Below are 24,669 nucleotides of genomic sequence, written 5' to 3' on the forward strand. Positions count from 1 at the left end.
TGGAAATCGTGGCATTAGGAACCAATGTCTGATGCATACCTTCCCCTATAGTGATTTTCTTCTGATGCCTGGCAAAATCTCTTTTTCTTTCTCTTTAGAACTGAAAACCAACCAAGCAAACCTCATGCAAGACCACCCACCACTTCATGAGACATGCACAGAACTTTCTGAATCCCACCTTAGGTTCATAGTAGGACCCTGAGTACATTTATTTAAAGATACTAATAGTGATCACTATCACTAAATTGCAAGGATTTCCATGAAAAGCAGTTCTGTCGTGCTGCTCCGCTCACACCCACTCACCTTGCTCTCTAGTCTGATCTAGAAGCTAGCCAGACTGTGACCATAGAGCAAAACAAAGCCCAGGATGTGTGGGGTTGACCAAACTCTGTTGTGTCTGTCTGATTATGGCCTAATCTTATTCATATATTTTATATGGAAAGGATTACTGTATAGCTAGCACTCACTTGTGAGAGTGAAAAGGGACACCATTAATATTTGTCAGGACAATTAGAATAGTGTATTACTATCCTAAATATGAATGAGTTGTAATATAAAAATAAGGTAAGACCTTATTTTTACCATGTTTGCCTAGTTATTTCTAAAATCACATGTTTTGATTATCACGGTTTTTGTATCTTTTTAAAAATCTTCATTTCTTGCCTATAGGTTTTTCTTAGAACAGTTGCGACATGGATTTATCCTGTCTGATTAGTTTTCATTTCTAATTATAATGTGATTTTCTTTTTTCTTGTCCCCACCGACTAGAAATGTTCTTATTTTTATTTTCGATGCAGATGCAGAGTTTGCAGGGTGGTACAGAAGCCATAGCCCGATTGGATCAGTTAGAAGCTGATTATTATGATCTGCAACTTCAGTTGTATGAAGTGCAGTTTGAAATCTTGAAGTGTGAAGAGTTACTATTGACAGCACAACTGGAAAGCATCAAAAGACTTATATCAGGTATGGTGTACATTTAACCACATAAGTCCACAAAAAGATTGACTACATCACCAGAAGTAATGGCTCTGCCTGAGGTTATAGAGCCAGTAAGTGGGTTAGAACCCTGTTTTGTCTCTGCAGCCCATGCTCTTAACCACTGCCCCTTATTGCTGTTCTCTAACAGAAAAGAGAGATGAAGTGGTGTACTATGACACTTATGAAAGCATGGAGGCCATGCTGGAGAAGGAAGAGTTGGCAGCGTCAGTGCATTTACAGAGAGAAGAGTTACAGAAACTTCAGCAGAAAGCACGCCAGCTGGAAGCAAGACGTGGACGGGTTTCAGCCAAGAAAGCCTACCTCAGAAATAAAAAGGTATATAATAGGTTAAGTATTGACTATCTAACCTTGATTTTAAATCTTTTGTTCATTACTTAATCCCTGATCCATAGCTAATAATTCTAACCCAGTTTGTCACTAATATTTGCATATTTCCAAAAATGAAGTAAGTTGTTATGGGGTGCTTCTTCATATTTTTCTGGAGTTACTGGGTAATATATGGTATATGTAACATAGCACCTCTCTAAAATCTGAAAAAAATTTAATTTCAAAACACATCTGATCTCAATTCTGGATAAGGGATTGTGAACCTGTGTCCTTGTTTTATAACCCAGGGAACCAAGGTGTCCAGTAGTTAAATAAATGATCCAAGGAAAAGTGGTTAGTATAGGGCAAAGGTAGGATTCTATCCTAGGTCTGTGTGACTTAGAAGCCTGAGTCATTATATCACTATATTATGTCACTACTTACTGCCTTTGTTCCCCCCGCCCCCCAGACTGCCCAAGACTGCCCTAGATAGGCTCATTTCATGCTTAATACTTGTTAGACAATAGACTCAACCCAGTGTGGGTGAAGAATATGATATAAACATTTGCTTAAAAAGAAGAGAACTGACTCTGGGTGGTGAACACACAATGTGATGTATTACAGAATTGTACACCTGAAATCTATGTAACTTTACTAACAATTGTCACCCCAATAAACTTAAAAATTTTTTTTTAAAAGTTTATTAGCTGAAAGGTCATTCCTTAAGTATCTTTCTCTGGTTAGAAGAGTAATCTTTTGGTATAGTTTGAGAGTGTTGGAAACTAATGTAGACTCTTTTATCTGGAGTTCTCCAGAAGGACCCAGGGAAAATGAAGCATAGTGCCACTAAAAAGTTAGCAGATGATAGTGCATTATTTTGTAAAGAAGCACATATCTGCTATTTTATATTTTTATGTTTTTTATCTATGTGATTAGAAAAAGCATACCTTTATTTTTTTTTATAATTCTGACTTTCTAGTCTTTATGGTCTCTCTTAGTTCTGAAGTCTGTGACTAGAAGATTCAGATTTCATGATATTGTTTAAACCAATCTGGGCAAAGTCATGTTTTTAACTCCTTAGAGCTTAAGAATACAGACTTTAAGCCAAGAGTTGTACATCCCTTTTTACCCAGAGTAGTTTAAAGAGTACAGTAAGACTTAGAATCTTTTGGCCACAGATTTCAGAATTGAAAAAGAGCCTTGAGATTATCTAAGGACACCCCTTTCCACTCTACCTTGCCCCATCCCTCCCCCTCCAAAAAAAAAAAAAAAGAGAGAAATCAGGAGTTCTAGAGAAGGTTTAATAGTTTGATAGATAAGTCTTTTTAAGATCCTAATTATTTGGCTTATGCTGCTTCAAACTCCAGATGAGAATCCAGAGGTGGTTTACTTGGTATTTTGCTATGTAGATATATGTTAAGATTAAAATTGAACTTATCAAGTAAAGCCTGGTATGGTATTTCAAATCTTTTAGGTTTCACTTATATTAAAACATATTTTTTCTATTTATAGGAAATTTGTATTGCAAAACACAATGAAAAATTCCAACAGCGCCTTCGGAGTGAAGAGGAATATAGAACCCATCACACACTACAACTAGTAAGTTTGAACTCTTGGAGACTTAGAACAAAAGTTTGATTTTTACATGTATCAAAGTGAATAAAATCTATAAAGAATAAAAACATGTTATATGTAGATGTTAGAAACAGTTCACTATATATCTGTAAATATAATTTAGAGCAGTTCTAGACAAAAAGTACACCTATGCACAGCTTCCCCTACCAGCCAAATCCCACATAAGTGTACATTTGTTACAGTCAGTGAACCAACACTAACTAGCACATCATCTCCCAAAATCCATAGTTTACATCGGAGTTCATTCTTGGAGTACATGTTCTGTTGGTCTTGACAAATGTGTAATGACATGAATCCACTATTAATAGTATACAAAGTATTTTCATTGCCTTAAAAATTCTCTGTGCTCTACCTATTCATCCCTCTCCCCAAACCTCTGATCTTTTTACTGTCTCCATAGTTTTGCCTTTTCCAGAATGTTTAGTTGGAATTATGCAGTAGGTACCCTTTTCAGATTGGCTTATTTAACTTAGTAATATACCTTTAAGGTTCTTCCATGTCTTTTCATGGCTTGATAGCTCTTCTTTTTAGCACTGAATAATATTCCATTCCTTGGATGTACCACATTTATCCATTCACATACTGGAGGACATGTTGGTGACCTCCAGGTTTTTGGCAATTGTGAGTAAAGCTGCTGTAAACACCATACAGGTTTTTGTATGTACATAAGTTTTCAACTCTTGGGTAAATAACAAAGGATCATGATTGCTGGATCATATGGTAAGAGTACGTTACATTTTGAAGGATGTTGCCAAAGTGGCTGTACCATTTTGCATTCCCATTAGCAGTGAATCAGAGTTCCTATTGCTCTGCATCTTTACCAGCATTTGGCATTTGCCAGTGTTTTGGATATTAGCCATTCTAATAGGTGTGTAGTGGTTTTTTAGTTTGCAATTCCCTAAGGGCATATGATGTTGAGCATCTTTTCATAATGTTTATTTGCCATCTGAATATCTTCTTTGGTCAGGTGTTTGTTCAGATCTTTTGCTCTTTTTTAACTGGGTTGTTTACTTATTGTTGAGTTTTAAGAATTCTTTGTATATGCTCTATGGCAGTCCTTTATCAGATATGCCTTTTGCAAATATCTTCTCCCAGTCTGTGCCTAGTCCTTTCATTCTCTTGACAGTATCTCTCACAGGGCAGAACTTTTCATTTTAATGAAGTCCAACTTACCAGTCTTTCTTTCATGGGTCATATCTTTGATGTTGTATCTAAAAAGTCATCAAACCCAAGGTCATCTATATTTTCTCCTATCTTGTATTCTAGGAGCTTTATAGTTTTGCATTTTACATTTAGGTCTCTGATCCATTTTGAATTACTATTTGAGTTACTTTGGAGGGAAAAGGTTTGTGGCTAAAAACTTTTTTTTTTTTTAACATGGATGTCTATGTTCTAGCACCATTTGAAAAAACTGTACACTCTCCATTGAATTACCTTTGCTCTTTTAAAGATCAGGTGATTATATTTATGTAGGTCTACTTTGAGCTCTCTATCCAGTTTTATTGATCTAGGTCTTTTGCCCCTCTAAAGAAACTTTAGAATCACCTTATCGATAACCATTAAATAAGTGGCTGGGATTTTGATTTAAGATTGTACTGAATCTATGATCAAATTTGGAATAATTGAAAACATTATTAAGTCTTCCTATCAGTGAACAAGAAATTAATATCCATTTATTTAGTTTTTTGATTTCTTTTATAAGAGTTTTGTAGTTTGCCTCATATAGATCTTGTATATATTTTATTAGATTTGTACCTAAGTCTATCTTATCTTTTTTTCTTTCTTCTCTTTTTTTTTGGTGGTAATATAAATTGTATTGTAGTGGTGATGTAAACAGTTTTTAATTTCAAACTCCAGTTGTTTGTTGCTGGTACATTAGAAAGCAGTTTATTTTTATATGTCAACCTTGTATCCTGCAAACGTGCTATAATCACTTACTAGTTCTAGGAGTTTTTTTGTCAGTTCTTTCGAATTCTCTACGGAGACAATCATGTCATCTGCAAATAAAGAGTTTTATTTCTTCTGTCTCAATCTGTATACCTTTTATTTGCTTTTCTTGTTGCATTAGCTAGGACTTCCAGTAGGATGCTGAAAAGGAATGGTCAGAGGTGATATCTTTGTCTTTCCTGATCTTTTAACAAGAAAGTTTCTAGTGTCTCAGCATTAAGTATGATACTAGCAATAGGGTTTTTTGTAGATGTTTATCAAGTTGAGGAAGTTCCCGTTTGTAGTATGCTGAGATCATTAGTTCATTTTGTAGAAAAATCACATTAAAAACCTTTCACCCCTAGTATTGCTGTACCTCATCATGTCTACAGTATATTATCCTAATAGTCTTTTCAGACACATATGTCTTAGTCAACACCGATAATTTGTATTTCATTACATAATAGAAATTCCGACATGACCATATCACTATATGTACTTACTTAAAATTTCTCTTTCCTTAGTGTCACACTAAAGGCGAAGAGCTTTGATTTTTCTTACTTGATAACATAAGCTCACTTCGGCACATGTGAGCTAAAGTTCCTTACTCTTGATTTTAAACACATAAAAGTAGCCACTCTACCCATTAACTATGTGATTCATCTTTTTCTTAGAGGGTAGAAATAACAAAATTAATTATTGCACTTTTATTTTTCATTACTATCTTCATGGGTCAAAAACTGGTTTGTAAGGAAGGTTAGACAATGGGCCAACAGAACAGGGGACATATGAGAATGCCCCCTACTGTCACCATCAGTACCTGCACTGGCAGCTTGTTAATTTAGGTTCCACACTTAGAATTTGTTCCACATTCCATAAAGATCTAATGAAATGCCAGTACTTTGCTGGATGGCATAACTAATTAACTTTGAAAAATGAATATCAAATCCTTTCTGAAAGAATTTTATGGGGCAAAGAGGAGTGAAAATTAGGAAATTGATACTTGAGGGAATCTCAAAGATATATGTCATCTGCGTAATTAAATTTGCCTAATACCACCTTTGGGTGGAATACCTCATTGTGGGAGAATGAATCTATTAACCATATAGTCATCATTCACATACATAGATAGAAGAAAATGAAAGTTGGCTTAAATTGTTTTTCAAAGCTGATTTTACCAGCTGTCTTTATCAAAATTTCTTGGGTAGTAGATTGTTTAAAAGGTAGAACTCTAGATTTTAGCCTTATTGTTACAAAAATTTCTTTTAGAAATCCTTGCAAATTAAATATGTAAGCTGAAGGAAGTTTACTACCTGATAGTAAACTCTAAAACAGAATAGTTTTAAAAATGTAAAATTACTATTGTTTTTGAAGCTCAGAGATAAATTGGGTAAGGGAAGGAAATGGTGGTTAGGAAACAAGTCAATTCTCCCCTTTAAAAAATGGATTCTTGTCTCATGTAACCACACTCATAAATCTTGGGTTTCATTTCAAGAAAGTACACATGGAATACTTCTAAGCTGTAGTTTATGGAAACTTATCAGACCTTTTTCGATTATTTTGCTCACAATGGCTTCTTTTACCTACTTCCTCCATGCTCTGTTATATGTCCTGCTCAGTCATTGTCTGTTCTCATTTTCTTAAAACAACTTTTTTTTATTTTTGTTTTTTAAATAACTTTTTTTATTTTTCAATTAACAGTTGATGTACGGTGTTATATTAGTTTCCGGTGCACAATATGATTAGACATTCATACAACCTAAAAGGTCATCACCCCAATAAATCTAGCACCCACCTGACATCATACATAACCATTACAATATTATAGATTATATTCCTTATGCTATACTTTACATCCCCATGACCATTTTGTGACTACCAATTTGTACCTCTTAATTCCTTCCCCTCCTCAACCATTCCACCAACCCTTCTCCCATCTCGCAGCCCTCAAAATGTTCTCTGTAGCTATGAGTCTGTCCCTATTTTGTCTGTTTATTTTGCTCTTTAGATTCCACATATATGTGAAATCATAACAGCATTTCTTTCTCTGTCTGACTTACTCCACTCAGCATAATATCCTATAGGTCCATCCATGTTGCTGCAGATGGCAAGATTTCATTCTTTGAAGCTCTTTATTTGTCCTTTGATCCTAAATGATAGCTTTGATGGGTAGAGTAGTCTTAGTTGTAGGCCCTTGCTTTTCATCACTTATTTTGTGCCAATTCCTTCTGGCCTGAAAAGTTTCTGTTGGGAAATCAGCTGACAGTCTTATAGGAGTTCCTTTGTAAGTAACTAATTGCTTTTGTCTTGTTGCTTTTAAGATTCTCTCTTTGTCTTTAAGTTTTGACATTTTAATTATGTTGCAGCCTGGTGTGGGTCTCTTTGGGTTCATCTTGTTTGGAACTCAGCACTTCTTCGGCTTATATGTCTATTTCCTTCACTGAGTTAGGGAAATTTTCCGTCATTATTTCTTCACCTAGGTTTTTAATTCCTTGCTCTCGCTTCTCCTTCTGGTACCCCTATGATACGAGTGTTGGTACGCTTGGTATTGTCCTAGAATCCCTTTAAATTAAACTATCTTCATTTTTTGAATTGTTTTTTCTTTTTGCTGTTCTGATTGGGTATTTTCTGCTAACTTATCTTCTGAATTGCTAATTCAGTCCTCTGCTTCACCTAATCTGTTGATTCGTTCTGATGTATTCTTTATTTCAGCTATTACATTTTTTCATTTCTGATTGGTTCTTTTTTGTTTTCTATCTCTGTTTTTGTGTTTCCTGTTTCTTTGTTGAGGTTCTCACAGATCACTGAGCATCCTTATAACCAGTGTTTTGAATTCTGAATCTGGTATATTGCTTATTTGCATTTTGTTTAGTTCTTTTTCTGAAGCTTTGTTCTGTTCTTTTATTTGGGATATGTTTCTTTGTCTTCCCATTTTGGCTGCCTCCCTGTGTTTGTTTCCGTGTATTACTGTGTTTCCCCGAAAATAAGACCTAGCCAGACACTAAGCTCTAATACATTTTTTAGAGCAAAAATTAATATAAAACCTGGCATTATATTATTTTATAATTATATTGTATACATTATATTATAATTATATAAGACCAAGTCTTACAGTAAAATAAGACTGGGTCATATATTAATTTTTGCTCCAAAAGATACATTAGAGCTGATTGTCCGGCTAGGTCTTATTTTTGGGGAAACACAGTAGGTAGGGCTACTATATCTTCTGATCTTAGTTGAGTGGTCTTATGTAATAGGTGTGCTGTGGGTCTCAGTGGTTCAGTCTTCCTGGTCACTTGAGCCAGGTATTCCAGGTGTGTCCCATGTGTGGGTTGTGTGTGCCCTCTTGTTGTAGTTGAGCTTTGGTTGCTGTTTGCACATCAGTAGGAGGGATCGACCCTCAGGCTGATAGACCCTCAGGCTGTGACTACAGTGGAGGAGCTGTTGTACAGATGCTGACCCCATAGAACTTTAGCAGGGCTCTGGCATCTGCCCAATCAGCCCTTTTGGTATGTCATCCTTGGAGTGCCAGGTGGTGCTCCTGCTCAGTCTGAAGCTGTTCCTGAGGCGTGCCAGCCCAGGGCCTCCTGGGAGGGGCCCTGCTGCAAACCAAGCTCAGCTGCAGCCTGTGCCCTGCCCAGGGCCACCTGGAATGAGCCATAAAGCAATCCACAGATGGCCAACACCCATGCTGGGATTGGAGGTTCCTGGAAGAGGCTACAAGATATCACAAAACATGGTGAATGTTTAAATTTTAAAATTATTACAGTAAAAGACACATTGCCATTAATCCCCCTCAAAATACTTCCCCTTGCTTTGAACACACTTATCCCATTGTTCTTGCCACTTTCTGAAGCAGTTTTGGAAGTCCTCTTTCCTGAGTGTCTTTATTTCATCCTCCCATCATGACAACACTCCGTCACACATCACTTCTGGTATGGCAATTTCTGTCAAATAAAAACATCACAGTATGCCCTCATCCACCTTATTCACCGGATCTGGCATCATGCGACTTCTGGCTCTTCCCCAAAGTCAAAATGACCATGGATGGAAAACATTTTGAATCAGTTCAGGACATGGAGGCAGCCACAACAGCACAACTAAAGACACTCATGAAAGAGGACTTCCAGAACTGCTTCAAAAAGTGGCAAGAAGATGGGATAAGTGTGTTAAAAGTGAGGGGGAGTATTTTGAGGGGGATTAATGGCAGTGTCTTTTCCTGCAAAAATTTTTTTTATTTAAACATTCACTGTATTTTGTGATCACACCTTGTGAGTTGCAAACTGAGGCAAGCTGCCATCAATGCCAGGCTTGGAACTGCTCAGCAAGAGGTACGGGGCATGCCACGGCCAGATGCTACTTGTTTGGGGTTTGTGAACCTTTGAGAGGTGTTAGAAAAGTCCATAGCATGAGCCAAGACAGGCTGTTTGTATGGACTAGCCACTAGAAGTGGCTTGGGTGGGCCTGTAAGCTTAGTGGGGTGTGGTATCAGGAATCATCAGGGTGGGGTGGGTCATGTTAACCAGGTTAATGGAGACTCAGATATGGCAGCTGGGAAAGGGAAGGGCTCAACAAAGAAGTGACGGATTCTGCCAGCACTTCTGTCTAGGAGAATGCTGCCCCTCCAGCTCTCAGACTCCAGGAGCCCTCCGTCTCATTCAGCTACAGTGTCACTGGTTTTCACAGCCAGACGTTATGGGGACTTCTCTTCCCAGTACTGGAACCCTGGGCTGGGGAACCTGGTGTGTGCCTGGACTCCTCGCTTCTCCAGAGGTCCTCTACAGTTGAGATACCCTTCCCGATTTTTAACTGCATGTGGGTAAGGGACCAGCCCTTTCCGTTTCTCTGCCCTTCCTACCAGTTTTGACGTGGCTTCTGTATATCTGTAGGATTTCTGTTCCACTAGACTTCAGATGATTCTTGTTCTGTAGTTTAGTTGTAATTTTGACGTGGTGAGAGGATGCAACACTGTGTTTATCTACTTCATCATCTTGACCAGAAAACAATACTTTGTTATGAAAACCTTTTTTTTTTTAAGATTTTTATTATTGGGGAAGGGGAACAGGACTTTATTGGGGAACAGTGTGTACTTCCAGGACTTTTTTCCAAGTCAAGTTGTTGTCCTTTCAGTCTTAGTTGTGGAGGGCGCAGCTCAGCTCCAGGTCCAGTTGCCGTTGCTAGTTGCAGGGGGCGCAGCCCACCATCCCTTGCGGAGTCGAACCGGCAACCTTGTGGTTGAGAGCCCACTGGCCCATGTGGGAATCGAATGGGCAATCTTCAGAGTTAGGAGCACGGAACTCCAACTCCCTGAGCCACCCGGCCGGCCCCAGGAAAACCTTTTATTGCTTTTTTGAAGGAATATATATATATATATATATATATATATATATATATATATATATACACACACACACACACACACACACACACACATATATAATATATATATATATATATATACATACACACACACATACAGAAAAGTGTACAACTCGTAAGTGTATAACTTGAAGAATTTTCACACGATGAATAATATACCTATATAACCAGAACCCAGATTGATAAACAGAATGTTAACAGAAACCCATTTTGGGTTACCTTATGTTACCATCATGTAAGTACTCCCCACCACAACTTCTCTTTTCCTGAGTTTATTTTGATTCATCTTGGAGTTAGATTTAATTAAGATACTATTTCAGGAAAGTTTCATGGTTGCTGTATTTTCTGAGTTCTGACATGTTTGGGGAATGCTTGTCTGTTTCCTTTATACATGAAGGACAATTTGGCTGGGTCATACTGTCAGTTTGCTCTTCACCAAAATTTTGGAGACATTGCCACACTCTTAATAGCAGTGAATGTTGCAGTGGTGAGGCCTGAGGTAACCCCTACCCCCAACCCCACCCCCGTATGAGACCTGGTTTTTCTGCCTGAATACCTATAAAAAGTTCTATTAATGATAAAAAGGAACGGGACACATCATAATGGAATTACTGTTAATTTTTTACCAGAAGAGAGAAAAAGTACATGATGAAGAAGAAAGAAAAACTGCCTGGGTTAGCCAAGAAAGACAGAGAACACTGGATAGACTTCGAACTTTTAAACAGGTAATAAAAGTATGATCAATTTATTATTTTCCATTGCTTTTTAAACAGAGCTAGATACACTCTCCTATTGTAGGATTTCTTTGTATGAGAAAAGCTTGGTTTTCCTTATTTAGAAAATAATATAATCACGGCAGTCCGTTTTGTTATGTTTTTAAATTAATGTTTTGATTACATGGCTACCTTGCTCTGGTTGTTTCCAGAATTAATATTCTTGTGACCCTTGGGCTACCACTTCAGTGTAGTATAAGAGGAATGGTCAAGACCTCTGGGAAGCCTGGATTCTTCTTGAATTTTATAAAATTGTTAGGTCAGAGCCAACTGTCCATTTCAAGCATCAACTTGTTATTAATGCCATATACATCAACCTACAGTAATAATCTGTGGAAATGACCAGTGGCAGAATTAGAGGGTAGACCAACATATAGTATGAGAAATGCTTCAGCAGTTCTCTCACCAGACTAACCCATGACTATGGACACTGATATCACAGCAGCTAAATATTTCCTTGGAACTGTGCTTAAGCTGAATGGTTTTAGTTGTTAAAGTGCTCAGGAGCCTTGCTTCTGCTATCTGTGGTGAGGGACCATCCTATAGGCGAAGAAAGTTTTTGATCTAAGTTCTCTTGGTATTATAGTGAAAGGGTTGAGTATTATAGTGAAAGACGGGGCAGGGTTCTTAATACAAGGATAAGCCTTGAGTTAAGTATGCATTAATGCTAAGTTTTACTATAGTAAAAATATAGAATGAGAGTTCTGTATATCAGTACTCAAGCATTTGCAAATACATGTAAGAAACTAATAGTAGTCCCTTTGTTTTCCGCATATATATGTTTGACATCATTTATGTTGTGTAGTTTACAGTGCTTTTATTTTTCCATTTAAATTCATCATTTTATTCAGTAAAGACCTTTTTTCAAATCAGGTGGTAATTTTGAACAGTTGACTTAAGTAGATAAAGGGGATAAAGCCTTGATAAAGGATTTGATAAGAAGTAAATAAGAGAGTTTGGTGATGACTGAAAGGTATTACTCTTTGGTGTTCTGGTTTTCTGTATAACTTTATTAAAGAATTTTCCCTGAAAATTAACAGAAGCTCCAAAATAACATCTTGCATTTGAGGGACAAAATAGATAGCCATTTGTTCACAAGTAGTTTTAATATAATTTAACCAGTTATGATAACTTCTGATTTTTTTAGAGGTACCCTGGCCAAGTCATACTTAAATCGACCAGGTTACGACTGGCTCATGCAAGAAGAAGGAGTGCCACCAGTCCTGTGCCCTGTGAGGACCAGTCCGAATCGCTACCAGGAGTGCTACAAGTAGAAGAGAAAAGTGAAGAGGTGGAGGAAGGAAGAGGCAAGCTTGGATCATCACATACAACAGAAGCCGAAATCCTCACACAACTTGAAGATACTTCATTAGTACAACTTGAAGCCACTTCATTACCTCTCAGTGGTGTTACCTCGGAACTGCCTCCCACTGTTTCTCTTCCACTTTTGAATAATACTGACCTTGAACCAGGTTCTCTCACCACAGATCCACTCCCACCACCTCTTCCTCCAACACCACCTCCCCCACCACCTCCTCCTCCCCCTCCCCCACCACCACCTCTGCCTGTTGCTAAGGACAACACCCCAGAGACACTGGAGAAAGGTCTGCCTAGAATGGAGGGAAATGAGAAGAGGATCCCTAAGTCTGCAAGTGCCCCTTCAGCACACCTCTTTGATAGTAGCCAGCTGGTCAGTGCCAGGAAGAAGCTCAAAAAGACTGCTGAAGGTTTACAGAGGAGGAGAGGTAAGTTAAAAGAGATATTTTTGTGTTCATCTGTTGAATTAAAGTAAGGTATATAATCAAAGGACTTTTTATTTCATAGGACCTTACAGAACTTAAAACATTTTATTTCGGGGCAGTATTTGATAGCAAACGGGTTTTCAAGGTGACAGCAGGGCAGAATTCCCACCAGTGTCCATTGCACATCGACAAATGTGTATAGACATAGAAATGCATACCTTCATTAGCTGTTAGGCATGTTTTTAAAAATATATCTTCTGAAGTGATAATGGATCTGTTTGGTAATACATAGTAGGTGGTCCTTTTGAGTTAGAAAGTCTGATTTTAAACCTGGGAAATGCAAGAAAGATATTCACATCAGAGGTAAGCCATCTGGTCAGGACTAGCACAGTAGGATGACATTAGCAAGGCAGTGTAACATCTGGTCACATTTATTGAGGACCTTGGTATACTCTTTCTATAAAGAAGCAAAAAAGGAATAGGTAGTAATAGGTACTATTTATTGCATGTCAGATATGCCTTAAAGCTACTTTTGAAAAGAACAGAATAACCCTAGACCTTAAGGAGCTTTAGTTTGCATAGGGAAAACATTATATAAAACACTTTACATGTTACATTTTAATCTGGGAGACCATCCTATAAAATATTTTTTTACCATAACCCGAGCAGAATTTCATACATAAAACAACCAAATGAAAAGAAATCACTGTAATGAACCAAAATTTAATTTTTTTAAATTAAAATGTGTAACCCAGTCACTGCCTGAATTTAGATTGAGCTGGTACAGTTTGGAAATCCTTGGAAGCCTCAACTATATTCCTAAAGACCACTTCCCGGCCTCCAATGTGCTCCCTTCTCTCACATGAGAAATGATAGGAATACCAGCAATACCTGACATGGAACTTGAGTGTTGGGATTTCTTTTTAATAAGCACAGTTAGGATCCCTGTGCTCTGGCAACCTTCTGTCCATGCTTCATGGTCCATTTTATAGATGGAGTTCCCAGTGTCCTGGGCTATCACAGTCCTGAAGTCTACAGGTTACATAGTTTGCCTCTTAAGTGTGATCCTAACTGTAATTGTTCTCTTTCATTTTCTAAAGTGAGCTCACCCATGGACGAGGTGCTAGCTTCCTTGAAGCGTGGTAGTTTTCATCTGAAAAAGGTTGAACAGCGAACTCTGCCTCCTTTCCCTGATGAAGATGACAGTAATAATATCTTGGCACAAATAAGAAAGGGGGTAAAATTGAAGAAGGTACAGAAGGAAGTTTTGAGAGAATCCTTCACACTTCTGCCTGACACAGACCCTCTAACACGGAGCATCCATGAAGCTCTTAGAAGAATCAAAGAAGCATCCCCTGAGTCAGAGGATGAAGAGGAGGCTTTGCCTTGCACAGACTGGGAAAACTAACAAGTAAATGGTCTTATTTTCTTCAGTAGCACTTGGTAATACCGCTTATATATTGACTGATGAGGTCTGTTATATTTTATAGAGTCTCAGGTTTATTATTTATTAATTCAGCTCAATTATAGTTTGGATTATAAATTTGTAAACTTCAGATTTTCCTTCTGTAGTTTCTAGAAACTTTATAGAAAAGCAAGACACTGCTTTATAAATCCTGTGTTTTATATCCTGCTCATTAAAAATTTCTTCAGTACAGCCATATCCCAAGTAAAGAGGATAACTCCTAGTAATGTGACAGTCTTATTCTAGGTTTAAAAAACAAAAGGCTTTTTATAACTGAAGTATTTTGGTTACAAACTGTTATGCACATTGAATTTCGATGTTTTATTAGCTGCCTGCAAAGGAATTTTCTAAGGTCAGTCTAAAATAAATTGTATCATCTGATTACTTAGCTTTTGAGAAGCCTTTAAAACTAAGGTTTACCATTTTAAGGCTTATCATAGTTACTACATTGTTTAGTTAAAATTGCAGTTAACATAATACATAAAAATTATACATATTTTATCAAGGACCCCTGTGGGTATTGGTTACATATTTGGCATTCTCCTAAGGTAATAGAGGGTTGTACTCCAATATTTTTTAATCTAGTTATAAAGTAATGTGGCACAAATTATGCTAAATATATAGAATCAGTAAAGATAACCCGTACTATAAATTAAATAGTATATGGCTTCATAATACTTACCAAAAGGGGAAGACTCATAGTCCCAGAGGTAGTAAGTAAAGGACTAATAAATTTATATGTTATGGTGATTCTTAAATGTGCCTGATCATAAGAATTACGGGGAAAGCTTATTAAAAATGCAGATTCCTGGCCTTTACTCCCAGGATCCTGACCAAGTAGACCTGATGTATATGCAGGAATACATCTGGATTTTGAAGATATAATACAAAAAAAATATAAACTATGTTATTAATTTTTATATTGATTACCTGTTCAGAGATATTATCGTGGATATCAAATACACTAAAAGCATTTTTACCTGTTCGTTTTAGGCATGTGTCCAATGTTCCTCTTCTACACTCCCAACCCCACCCTCCCTAGCAGCATCTGCACAGACCAGTAGCTTAACAAAATGGGTGAAAAAAACCACCCAATTCCCCTTGATAAGTAGTTGTGTGTTACCTTTAATGTGCTTCAGCCAACGTTCCAGTCCCGCTGTCCTGCCATGGGTCTTGAGCTGTTGGTATCCTTTTTTCCTGTTATTTATAGAGATTCAATCCATCACTTTGTATAATTACTATTTTTGGATCCCAAAATAATTTCAAACCATTTGTGCCTGTACATATGTACACTATGCTTTGTAGAGGGCTGTCAATGTATCAGTGTGTCTACTCAGTGTGTGAAAGTGTCTAGAAACCCAGGTGTGTGTGACTGGAAATCTTTCCCACACTAGCTATTTGTAAATAGTCAGTGCAGTGCTTGCTACTTATTCCCTTGTCTACTTCTGCTTGTATCTTCTCAGTGAGCTGCTAAGCCCGTGCCTGAAACTACCATTTTAGCGCTGACTGGTTAATCCACAGCTGGGCCTTGACATAAATGAGTATTTAGTCCTTTCATGAGAATTGCCTACAGTGGCCCAGTCAGGGTACATGTCCTGTCAGCAGCTGCTCAGGCCAGCCCATCCCTGTTTGTCTTCTTCCTCCCACCAGGTCCTGCCCAACGCATAGACACTGCAGCAGAATTTCATATATTCAAGTGGCTGGGATGTTATTTATAGCTTTTGGCTGCTAGTTTTGCCTTATATCAGATGTTAAGAATATGTCCATGATGGATACCACTTTGAAAATTGCCTAAAACTTTTCCCCTTTTTGGCTGACTTTTTTGGCTGGTGTATGTAGTATATAATGTTGAGAGAAACAATGAAATATTTCCAGAAAATGTATGTCCTCAGTTATTTGCAAGACCATTTTTAAAAGACCAAATGTACGCTATACCACAAGCGAACCATGGACCGGTTATAATCCCTGCAGACTGAGAGGCAGTGATAAAGGAGCTGGATAGCACTGCCTTGTGTGGTCTTGGGAAATACTTTTCAAAGGCTGAACTTCTAGATACTTCTCTACAGGTAGCAAAAAGGGCTATTATTTGTATTTCCTATTATTAATTAGCTACTTTCTTACAGATTTTAAATTATTAATGTAATTACATACTTTTTTTCGAAAGTCCCCTGTTCTGCCTCATCCTGCCTCTTCCCAGAGGTAGCTATAGGTAATAGTGTCCTAGAAGGGTATTTCTCCACATAAGGAAATAGATATAATTATGTAGATTTTTTATTTATTGAGTTTCTAATTTGTTTCCTTTGGGGTCCTTCTTAAACTCATGAAGTAACTACAATGAGGCTGTCCAGTAGAAGTACAGTGTGAGCCACAGATGGGATTTAAAAGGTTCTAATAGTCACATTTAAAAAGGAATGGGTGAAATTGATTTTACTAATACTTTATGTTACATGATATATCCAAAATAGTATCTTTCGACATGTTTTTTTTTTTTTTTTTTTTTTTTGGGGGGGGTGTCAAATGTTTCTTTTATTTTTTATTTTCCAATTACAGTTGATGTTCAATATATTAATTTCAGTTGTTACAGCATAGTGGTTAGACATTTATATTACTTATGGAGTGATCCCCCTGATTAGTCTACTACTCAACATGTTTTTAATGTAAAAAATTGACAGTGTAATTTACATTTTTTTGTACTGAGTCTTCAAAATCCATTGTGTATTTTACATTTACTCATGCAAATTACAACGTACACATCTCAATTTGGATGTTAAATATTCAGTGGTGAAAGTGAAATGACCTACCAAAAACCACAAGATTACATTTAATAGATAAATATTTATACTGCTTCCGATTTTAATTTAAATCAAGTTAAAAATTCAGTGTCCCAGTCACACCAACCACATTTTAAGTGCTCAATAGCCACATGTAGCTATGGTATTAGATAATACAGAACTATAATAAAATAAGTTAGTATTTTATTCATGTGCATGTCAGCTTTTATCTGACAAGTAGGTCTCATAAATGCTCCTGTGCCATAGGTAAGCTCATCAATCTCAAACACAACTATTTTGAATTTTAAAAAGTCCTGATAAAGACCAATATTAATCCTGTCCTCTAAATGTCGATATAACAAAAACTGCTCCTTATTGAATTTTAAAGATGCTATTTAGTAGTTCTTACTATACTGGCAGTGTATGAGAAGTATTTTAGATTGTATTTTCCTTTTTAGTATATATTTTTGACATGAAATGTTACAGTAAAAGAAATAAAAGTGAGTCTAACATACAGCCTTTTAAGTGATCAAAATTCATATTTAAATTTTGTTTTCATTTTTATTGCTTCAAGAAGACAAGCATATCCTTTTTTAAAAAAAGTGTTTCCTGCACACTATTTGTGTAAATGGTTATTTATAAGAAAAAACTATCAGTGTTCATCCTGGATATTGCAAAAGGTATGAGGGAACATATATACACACTACCTTTAATAGGTCATCCTTTTTTAATACACTTTATTATTTTGTTTGTAAACAGGTGACTCAACAGAAAGAAAAAAATACCTACAGCTGAAGATCGGTTCATATTCTTTTGGAAAACAAAATTTTAAGCACTTGGTTCAACAATTGGATTTCATTTGATCCAAAGTGTATTGTCTCAGTGGTGTGAAAAAAAGGAAGCACAATTGGCAAGTTACCACTTTTCCAGTCATTCCAATAGATGGTGGTTAACATGAGTTTTAGATGTGCAATGTTCTGACTGCAGAGAAGAAAAGGCCTTCAAGGAGATCCCTGTTTTTTTAACCATCTTCCCCTCCTGTCCACCCACTTACATACTTGTAGTGGCCAGTAAAGCTAGGGGTCGCTATGAGTTGAAAGAACACTGGGTTGACAAGATCTACTGTGAGCTGTATTGGGACTGCTTTGAAATCCATCTTTCAGTGCACTGAATGGTCATCTGCTTGAAAATTACAGAGCTTCTTCCATATCACCTTATATAAGTAGTGTGACATTTTGAAAAAAGAAGTTTATCATGATAATTATAGGACAGGAACCGAAAGAACATCAGATGGAAATGTACTGAAAATTCCCACATTACCCATCTCCAAAGGAATTTTCATAAAGATGTTCAGTAACATCTGGAAAGATACAAAATATGGAGATACATCTATTAAAGTGTTTACCACACATGATATATTTAACATGGCATATTTTTAGAAGACCACACACTTACATTTTGTAAGTTTTCGAAGTAAAATTTTCCATGCTTTTAAATAGTTCTTCATAATTGTGAATTTATACCAGTTTGAATTTTATGTGCAGCTTTGTTTATGAGAAGCAATACTTTGTAATTTGATATTTCAAATTATTTTTAGTCTTTTTGTTTGAACTATTGCTTGATTATTATAATTCAACATGACTTTCCTATTGAGAATCAAAAATCAGGATTCAGTAATAGGGATGTAGATCTTAAGTCTTTTTATCATGCACCATTTACATTTTTATTTTATGCTCCACAGTGAAAAAAATGTATGCTCTACAAATATGCAGAAGAAAACAGGCGGAAAAGAAAAGCCTCCTTAGCTGGCATTTCTTTATCTTCACGTGCTTTGAGTGGAGTTTTGGGAGGGAGCCTTTGGTATTGTCACTAAATTTTTAAACATGTATGTAGCTCTAGGTGCCGGTTTTGCTGTAATGGAGTCCTGAAGGATGCATTTATATGAATGGAGCCATTATGAATTCTCAGCTGGACTGTTGTGGGCTTGAATGAAGGTAGATATGTTGGACCCAGTTTACAGTACCCTGTAGAGTATAATTCTGCATAAGACAGATCTTGGCCTTTATATGAAGGGAGTTAAAGATTGAAATACCAAAAAACTTATTTTTTATGATACAATTTTCTGGCTTAGACCCAGAAAGCAGTCCTAGAGTAAAAGCCCTCCAATGTATATGAATTGTTATTCCTGAGAAAAAAAAATAACATTCACACCTTTGTCACTTTAAAGTGTTATTTCCTTGAAAATAATTGTGGAGAAAATTTTCTGGCAGCAGGTTGTAAAGAACAAAATCTTTCTGCTTAAACATTGGTAATATTTTTACTGATAAGACTAGGAGCTTGTGCACGACATTGTCATGATACATTGGTTTATTCTCACATCTTGTCTGAAAAGATTAGAAATACAGATCTGATACATAAATTGAATCTTTATCCCATGATTGGGGAGTGGGGTAGATTGTTTTCCTATATACCATCAGTAAAGCATTGAAGCATGCTTTTTAACCCAAAGAATGATTGGTTTAATTGTTAATATATTTGAAAAAGTTTTTAGCAAATTTGCAAACCTGAAAAAAATTGTGTATCAATTTTATGCCTTTGGATGCTTGTTCATAACATGTTTTGTTTTTCAGTCATTGACATTTAGAAAAATACAGGAGAATCTAGTATTAAATTAACAGCGAAAGCACTGGAACTTTCTTATATCTAGAGGGAATTACTACCCATTTAGTGTTGCAGCTGGGATTCCTTTAAAAAGCAGGCTCACTTATAAAAGGGTCCTGTGATCTATCTTCCTGAGGCATTTTGTAATTAAGTCTCTAGCAAATAATGGAGGGTGTACAGACTCCTATGATCCTTGTAGGGGTGTTTCCACAGCCCTTAACACATCCCATTGTAGCACTTCATAAAGGTTATCTCACAATTGAAGATGAGTAGGTTAAAGCAGCCAGCTATGCTTATTCTCTGGTAAATGACTTTCTGCAACACACTCACTTCTCTTCGAGATTCAGATTCCTACTTCCACAAATTGCACGTTACTGCAGGTCATCAACCTTATAGAGTTCTCACAGACAATATTAAAATTTAAAATAACTGCAGTCTACTTGTCCATCAAAATGAGATAACCAGTTGAATCCTCATCTTAATTTTAAAGCGGTTTCAGAACCCAACAGGAATTATGTATACATGGTTAAATTCTTTTTTTTTCTTGCCCCTAATAAAATGAGCATGTTTGGCCTTAATATTCAATTTGTATATATTTAGTTATCATGGTACTTATGTTTCCAGTTCCAAACTTGGCTGTACTGTTTATATGGTTTAAAACATTTGACAGTTATAATTTCTGTTAATGTGTCATTTCCGTATTAAGAATCCACAAACAGCTGCTTGTTTATGCTGAATCAATTTAGAAGTTAATTTACCAATCTAGTCTCAACTGCAATGTATGTAAAATAGGGAAACAAGTAGATGATGACTTGGGGATGTTTTGAGATTAATGTTACTGCTCACTTGAATGTCAGTTCTAAATATTTCTCTTACTAATGCAACTAAAATTGTGTATATAACCAATGTGGCATGTATAGAGAAGGTATTCCTAATGATTTAAAATCCTAATGGTACTGTAGTGTAGCAGTATGAGGAAATGCCTGGCTAAAGGGGATTTTTAAAAGATGAGCAATCGTGATTACTTGATGTATATTTTATAGGCTTATTGAGGTTGTGAGCAGCACAAAAACAATCATTCCTTAATCCTTCATTGTGGAAGTGAAACATTTCAAGAAATGCGTTTTTTAAGTCCGTTTTCAAATGGATTCTTAGACACAACTATGACAGTTGATCAGGTGTAGTATTTCCACAGTCGGAATGTGGGGCTTTTCTTACATGAAACCATAGAAATTTTTCAGCACTTTCATGTACTCTGTGTAGTGAGAGGGTAAAAAATCCTTGTTTCTACAAAGTTGAACTAGCAATATTTGGTAAACTATGGCATGACCATTTTCTGTCATGAAATGTGTTAAATTGTAAAGCATTCTTTGGCCATAGCAGACACTAAGAATTAAAACTCATACCAGTGGAACAAGAATTAATGGGCAGCATCCTCTCTGTTTAGAATGGGGCCAGTATACAATTAATACAATTTAATTTTGTACATTCCCTAAGACTCCATTTTTTAATTACAGTCACTAAGTGTGTATATAAATTTAAGTCAATACTTTTAGCCTAAGGAAAGTTTTTCTTTCACTAAATATAAGGGTGTTATTTTTTTTTTTTACCTTTATAATTTCATTATTGTGCACTTACCATCAGTTACAAACTTGTAAAGTACTAATGGGCGCTTAAAGGCCTTATCAGGGAGTTAAATTTCATACACTTTACCAGGTTGTTTGTAAAAAATCTTTTTGAACAGCTGTAAAACATTTAAGAACTGTGGCAGACACATTGTTAACATGCAACCATTTGGTAGAGAAAGCAGAAACCTTAACAAGTTTTACCTAATTCTTGCACTGAATTTAAATGATAATATAAAGTTAAATGTACATTTTAAACAGATTTTATCCCCCATTTATTGCTTAGCATAGGAGAAGAACTATGCTTAGTGTTAGAGGATTAACCAGCAAGATTGATTGCAGATGGAAGGAGAGGTAAGAAAGTAGAAGCACCTTACTGTTGGAGCATGTTGTGTTTATTTAGTGAATTGTTCAGTAGCTATTTCTGAACTTTGCTGCAAAGTGCTCTTTAGTTAAAGCACATAAAGAAGAGTCTCTGCTTAAAAAATTGCTTTGTAAAATGAAGCAATGGTATTTTATATCCTATAAATATAATCTAATTTAAAAGTTTTTCCTACAAAATGAGTTTATATTGCTGCCTAAACTATCATGTATGTAAACAGAGGTTTTTTAAGGGTGAAAGGGAGTCTGGATATTCATTCATTTTCTCTCTCTCTTTCTCTCTCTCTCTCTGTGTGTGCGTGTGTTAAATGTTTGCCCATTGAGTTGTTTCAAAGATGTATTCATTCTGAAATTTTGTGTTCTGCCCTCAGTAAATGTACAGTTTGGTATTTGAGGAATTGATTGAATTCCAAATTTATAAATGTTTCTCCCCTTCTCCAAACACATTTATTATGACACTGTAAGGTGCATGTACAGAAAATACCTCTGAGATTGACATATTAAATATTTTATCAATGTTATTTCACACTGAATCTCAAAGCAATCATTTATTTTGAGGGTTAGGGGAAAGTTTGTTTTGTTTTTTTAAAGTCAGGTATAAGTAAGAGTGGCTCAATTTGGGGAGTTAAGACAGGACCTTGGAAAGTGATTTTTAGACGTGTACGAAAGGTGTGGGTGTTGGTGTTGGTTACAGAGTTCAATTTTAACAAGGGAAGTTTTGGGGTTTTTATTTAACTTGCATGTTTTATGGGTAACTATCAAAGAGTGTAACAAGTTATTCTAGTTTTCCCCAATACTAATTATACTAGTTTTAAGAAGTCTCCATAATCACAAGATGGCATTTGCCCTTCATTTGTGAACCAAAAGTAGATAATACAACCCATACAGTGACTTCTGACTTCTTCAGTTTGGACAGAATCCCCACTGTCTCCTTGAATTTCTCATTGTACTGTATGTCTTGCCAAGGTTGAAACCATTATATATAGTTTATGAAAAATTGAAGGCTACAGATCATTTTGCATGAGTAAAGCCCATTAAGGCTTATGAAACTGACATGTTTTTTAGCCTTTCCAGTTAAATGAAAATTTTAATGGCAAACCAATTCACTATTTACTAGCTTTGTGCAATATTATAATGGTAGAAGCAAAACACTAGCACATTGTGCTTGGCTTTTAAGGATTGCTTTAACACCCTAACATTACATGGGCAATGTGCACAGTGTATTGTAAATGCCAACTCTTGCAAATTTACAATACTTAAATATGCTCAATTAACATTCTGAAGTATTAAAAGTACAAAGAAAAAACTAAGCAAGCATTTATAGCAATACTCTGAAATCTCCAATAATTGTTTTGACTGTTGACTTTTGCTCTTTAGTGCAACTTTCTGCATCGTAATTATTGTATTGCTTTGTATTTCATGTTTTTTACACTCATGACTTCAGAATTAAGTACTTGTACACCAAGTATTGCAATCACCTTTCTCTTCTTGTACATGCAATGTAACAACATACAGTTTTGGTGCTTAACAATATTCCATTTTTTCTTTAATAAAAGATATTTATTGAGTTAACCTCATTTTGTTTGCTTAACATTGGTGGTAGATACTGTCACTTCACTTCGAATAGAAACAGCATAGCAAGTTGTATACTTAACGTTGAATAGGATTTAGAGACTCTCCACCCCGTACTTCTGGCTCTGCCCGACCATTGTCTGTAATATTTTAATGGCAGCTTTATTTGTGCTAGTAATATTCATGTCATCTGTGAAACTAACTCTCCACCTAGTTTGGGAATGTTGACTTCCAAAATTGGAAGGTGTTTAAATGCCTTTCATTTTAGTAGTCAGTTTGTGGTCATTTAATACAGGGAGATTATTCGCTTAACTCTTAAACACAGGACTAGCTTAACTAGATCCCAGCGAATACTCTTACCAGTGCTGATGTGATGAAGGCCCGGACGCGGCAGCGCATCCTTTGAGGGACTTAGTTCCAGATGCTGCCAAGCCCTCCTGTTTTTCCAGGCACTCGTTTATAAAATGATGGGCTGAACAAAAGAAGTTTGGGACTTCTTTCCAGCTCCATGATTCTATATTAAGAAGTGAGAAATTTCTCCTAGGTAGGGCCTCACTTCCATGAGTTCCCACCACAAATATATGTGCGGCTAACCAGAGAACTTTGATTACTAGATGGTTTTTCCATGAGACTTTAGAGCAGGGGTGTCCAAACTGCGGTCCGTGGGCCAACTGCGGTCCGCAATCCATTTTTAATTGGCCCGCAGCAAATTCCAAAAACATATTTAGTTTACCTAAATAAACCAGGTGAGGCAATACGTACTTCACTTCGAGTGAGTGGCCCGGCTGTTTGTGTATTTTACCGCATATGGCCCTTGGTAAAAAACGTTGAAAAAAGTTTTGACACCCCTGGTTTAGAGAATGGACTTAATAGAGGAACATTAGCCAAACTGATAGAACCTTGTGCCTCTTGAATTAAACTTAAGATACATTAATACAACTCAACACAGTGCTTCAGAAGACTCCTCATACCTGGTTTACCCTTGTGAAAATCATGGTGCGGTTGGCTTGGGAAGGGCTTACCATGTGACTTCTCTGTTGGATTAGTCATCTTTACTAAGAGGTGAAAACAGCTCCTGAAAATCTCGGAGTGACTAGAATTCCTGACTCCTTTGCTACTCTCATTCATCCTGACCCTGCTGAGTTCTACAAGCTCATGAATTCTTGACTACAAGAAGCTCTTTGGGAAAGGTTTAAAATTCTTTGGTGCAAAAATTCCTACATTTCCATCACATTCTGACAGCTACTGATTGATATGGCATTTAACTGGATTTCCCAAGCACTCTGTCCTGCTGCAAGGCCCAGTTTCGCTGCACACCATACACTTTGGTTTTCCTCACTGTTGGCAATTTTTCCAGATGTCTCCACTAGTAGTGTTGCTCATTCACAAGTCTTCTTGCTCATCAGTTGTGTGCTCACATCTTTCTCTAAACCT

At 36.4% G+C, this 24,669-nt stretch overlaps 1 protein-coding gene across 1 annotated transcript in view; it reads left to right on the forward strand.

Annotated features, from left to right (window-relative positions):
• Positions 1-23,235, forward strand: part of JMY (junction mediating and regulatory protein, p53 cofactor) — an 85,539-nt gene extending 62,304 nt beyond the window's left edge. Inside the window, exons 5-11 of the mRNA XM_019728183.3 lie at positions 798-963; positions 1,127-1,314; positions 2,818-2,904; positions 10,875-10,970; positions 12,166-12,763; positions 13,861-14,171; positions 17,756-23,235. Of these exons, the coding sequence (XP_019583742.2) occupies positions 798-963; positions 1,127-1,314; positions 2,818-2,904; positions 10,875-10,970; positions 12,166-12,763; positions 13,861-14,168 (1,443 nt within the window). The 3' untranslated portion in view covers positions 14,169-14,171; positions 17,756-23,235. The remainder of the gene's footprint in view (positions 1-797; positions 964-1,126; positions 1,315-2,817; positions 2,905-10,874; positions 10,971-12,165; positions 12,764-13,860; positions 14,172-17,755) is intronic.
• The last annotated feature ends 1,434 nt before the right edge of the window (positions 23,236-24,669 follow it).

This window comes from Rhinolophus sinicus, chromosome 3 (assembly GCF_057876585.1).
Source record: "Rhinolophus sinicus isolate RSI-liver-muscle chromosome 3, RSI-T2T, whole genome shotgun sequence".
Taxonomy (NCBI): Eukaryota; Metazoa; Chordata; class Mammalia; order Chiroptera; family Rhinolophidae; genus Rhinolophus; species Rhinolophus sinicus.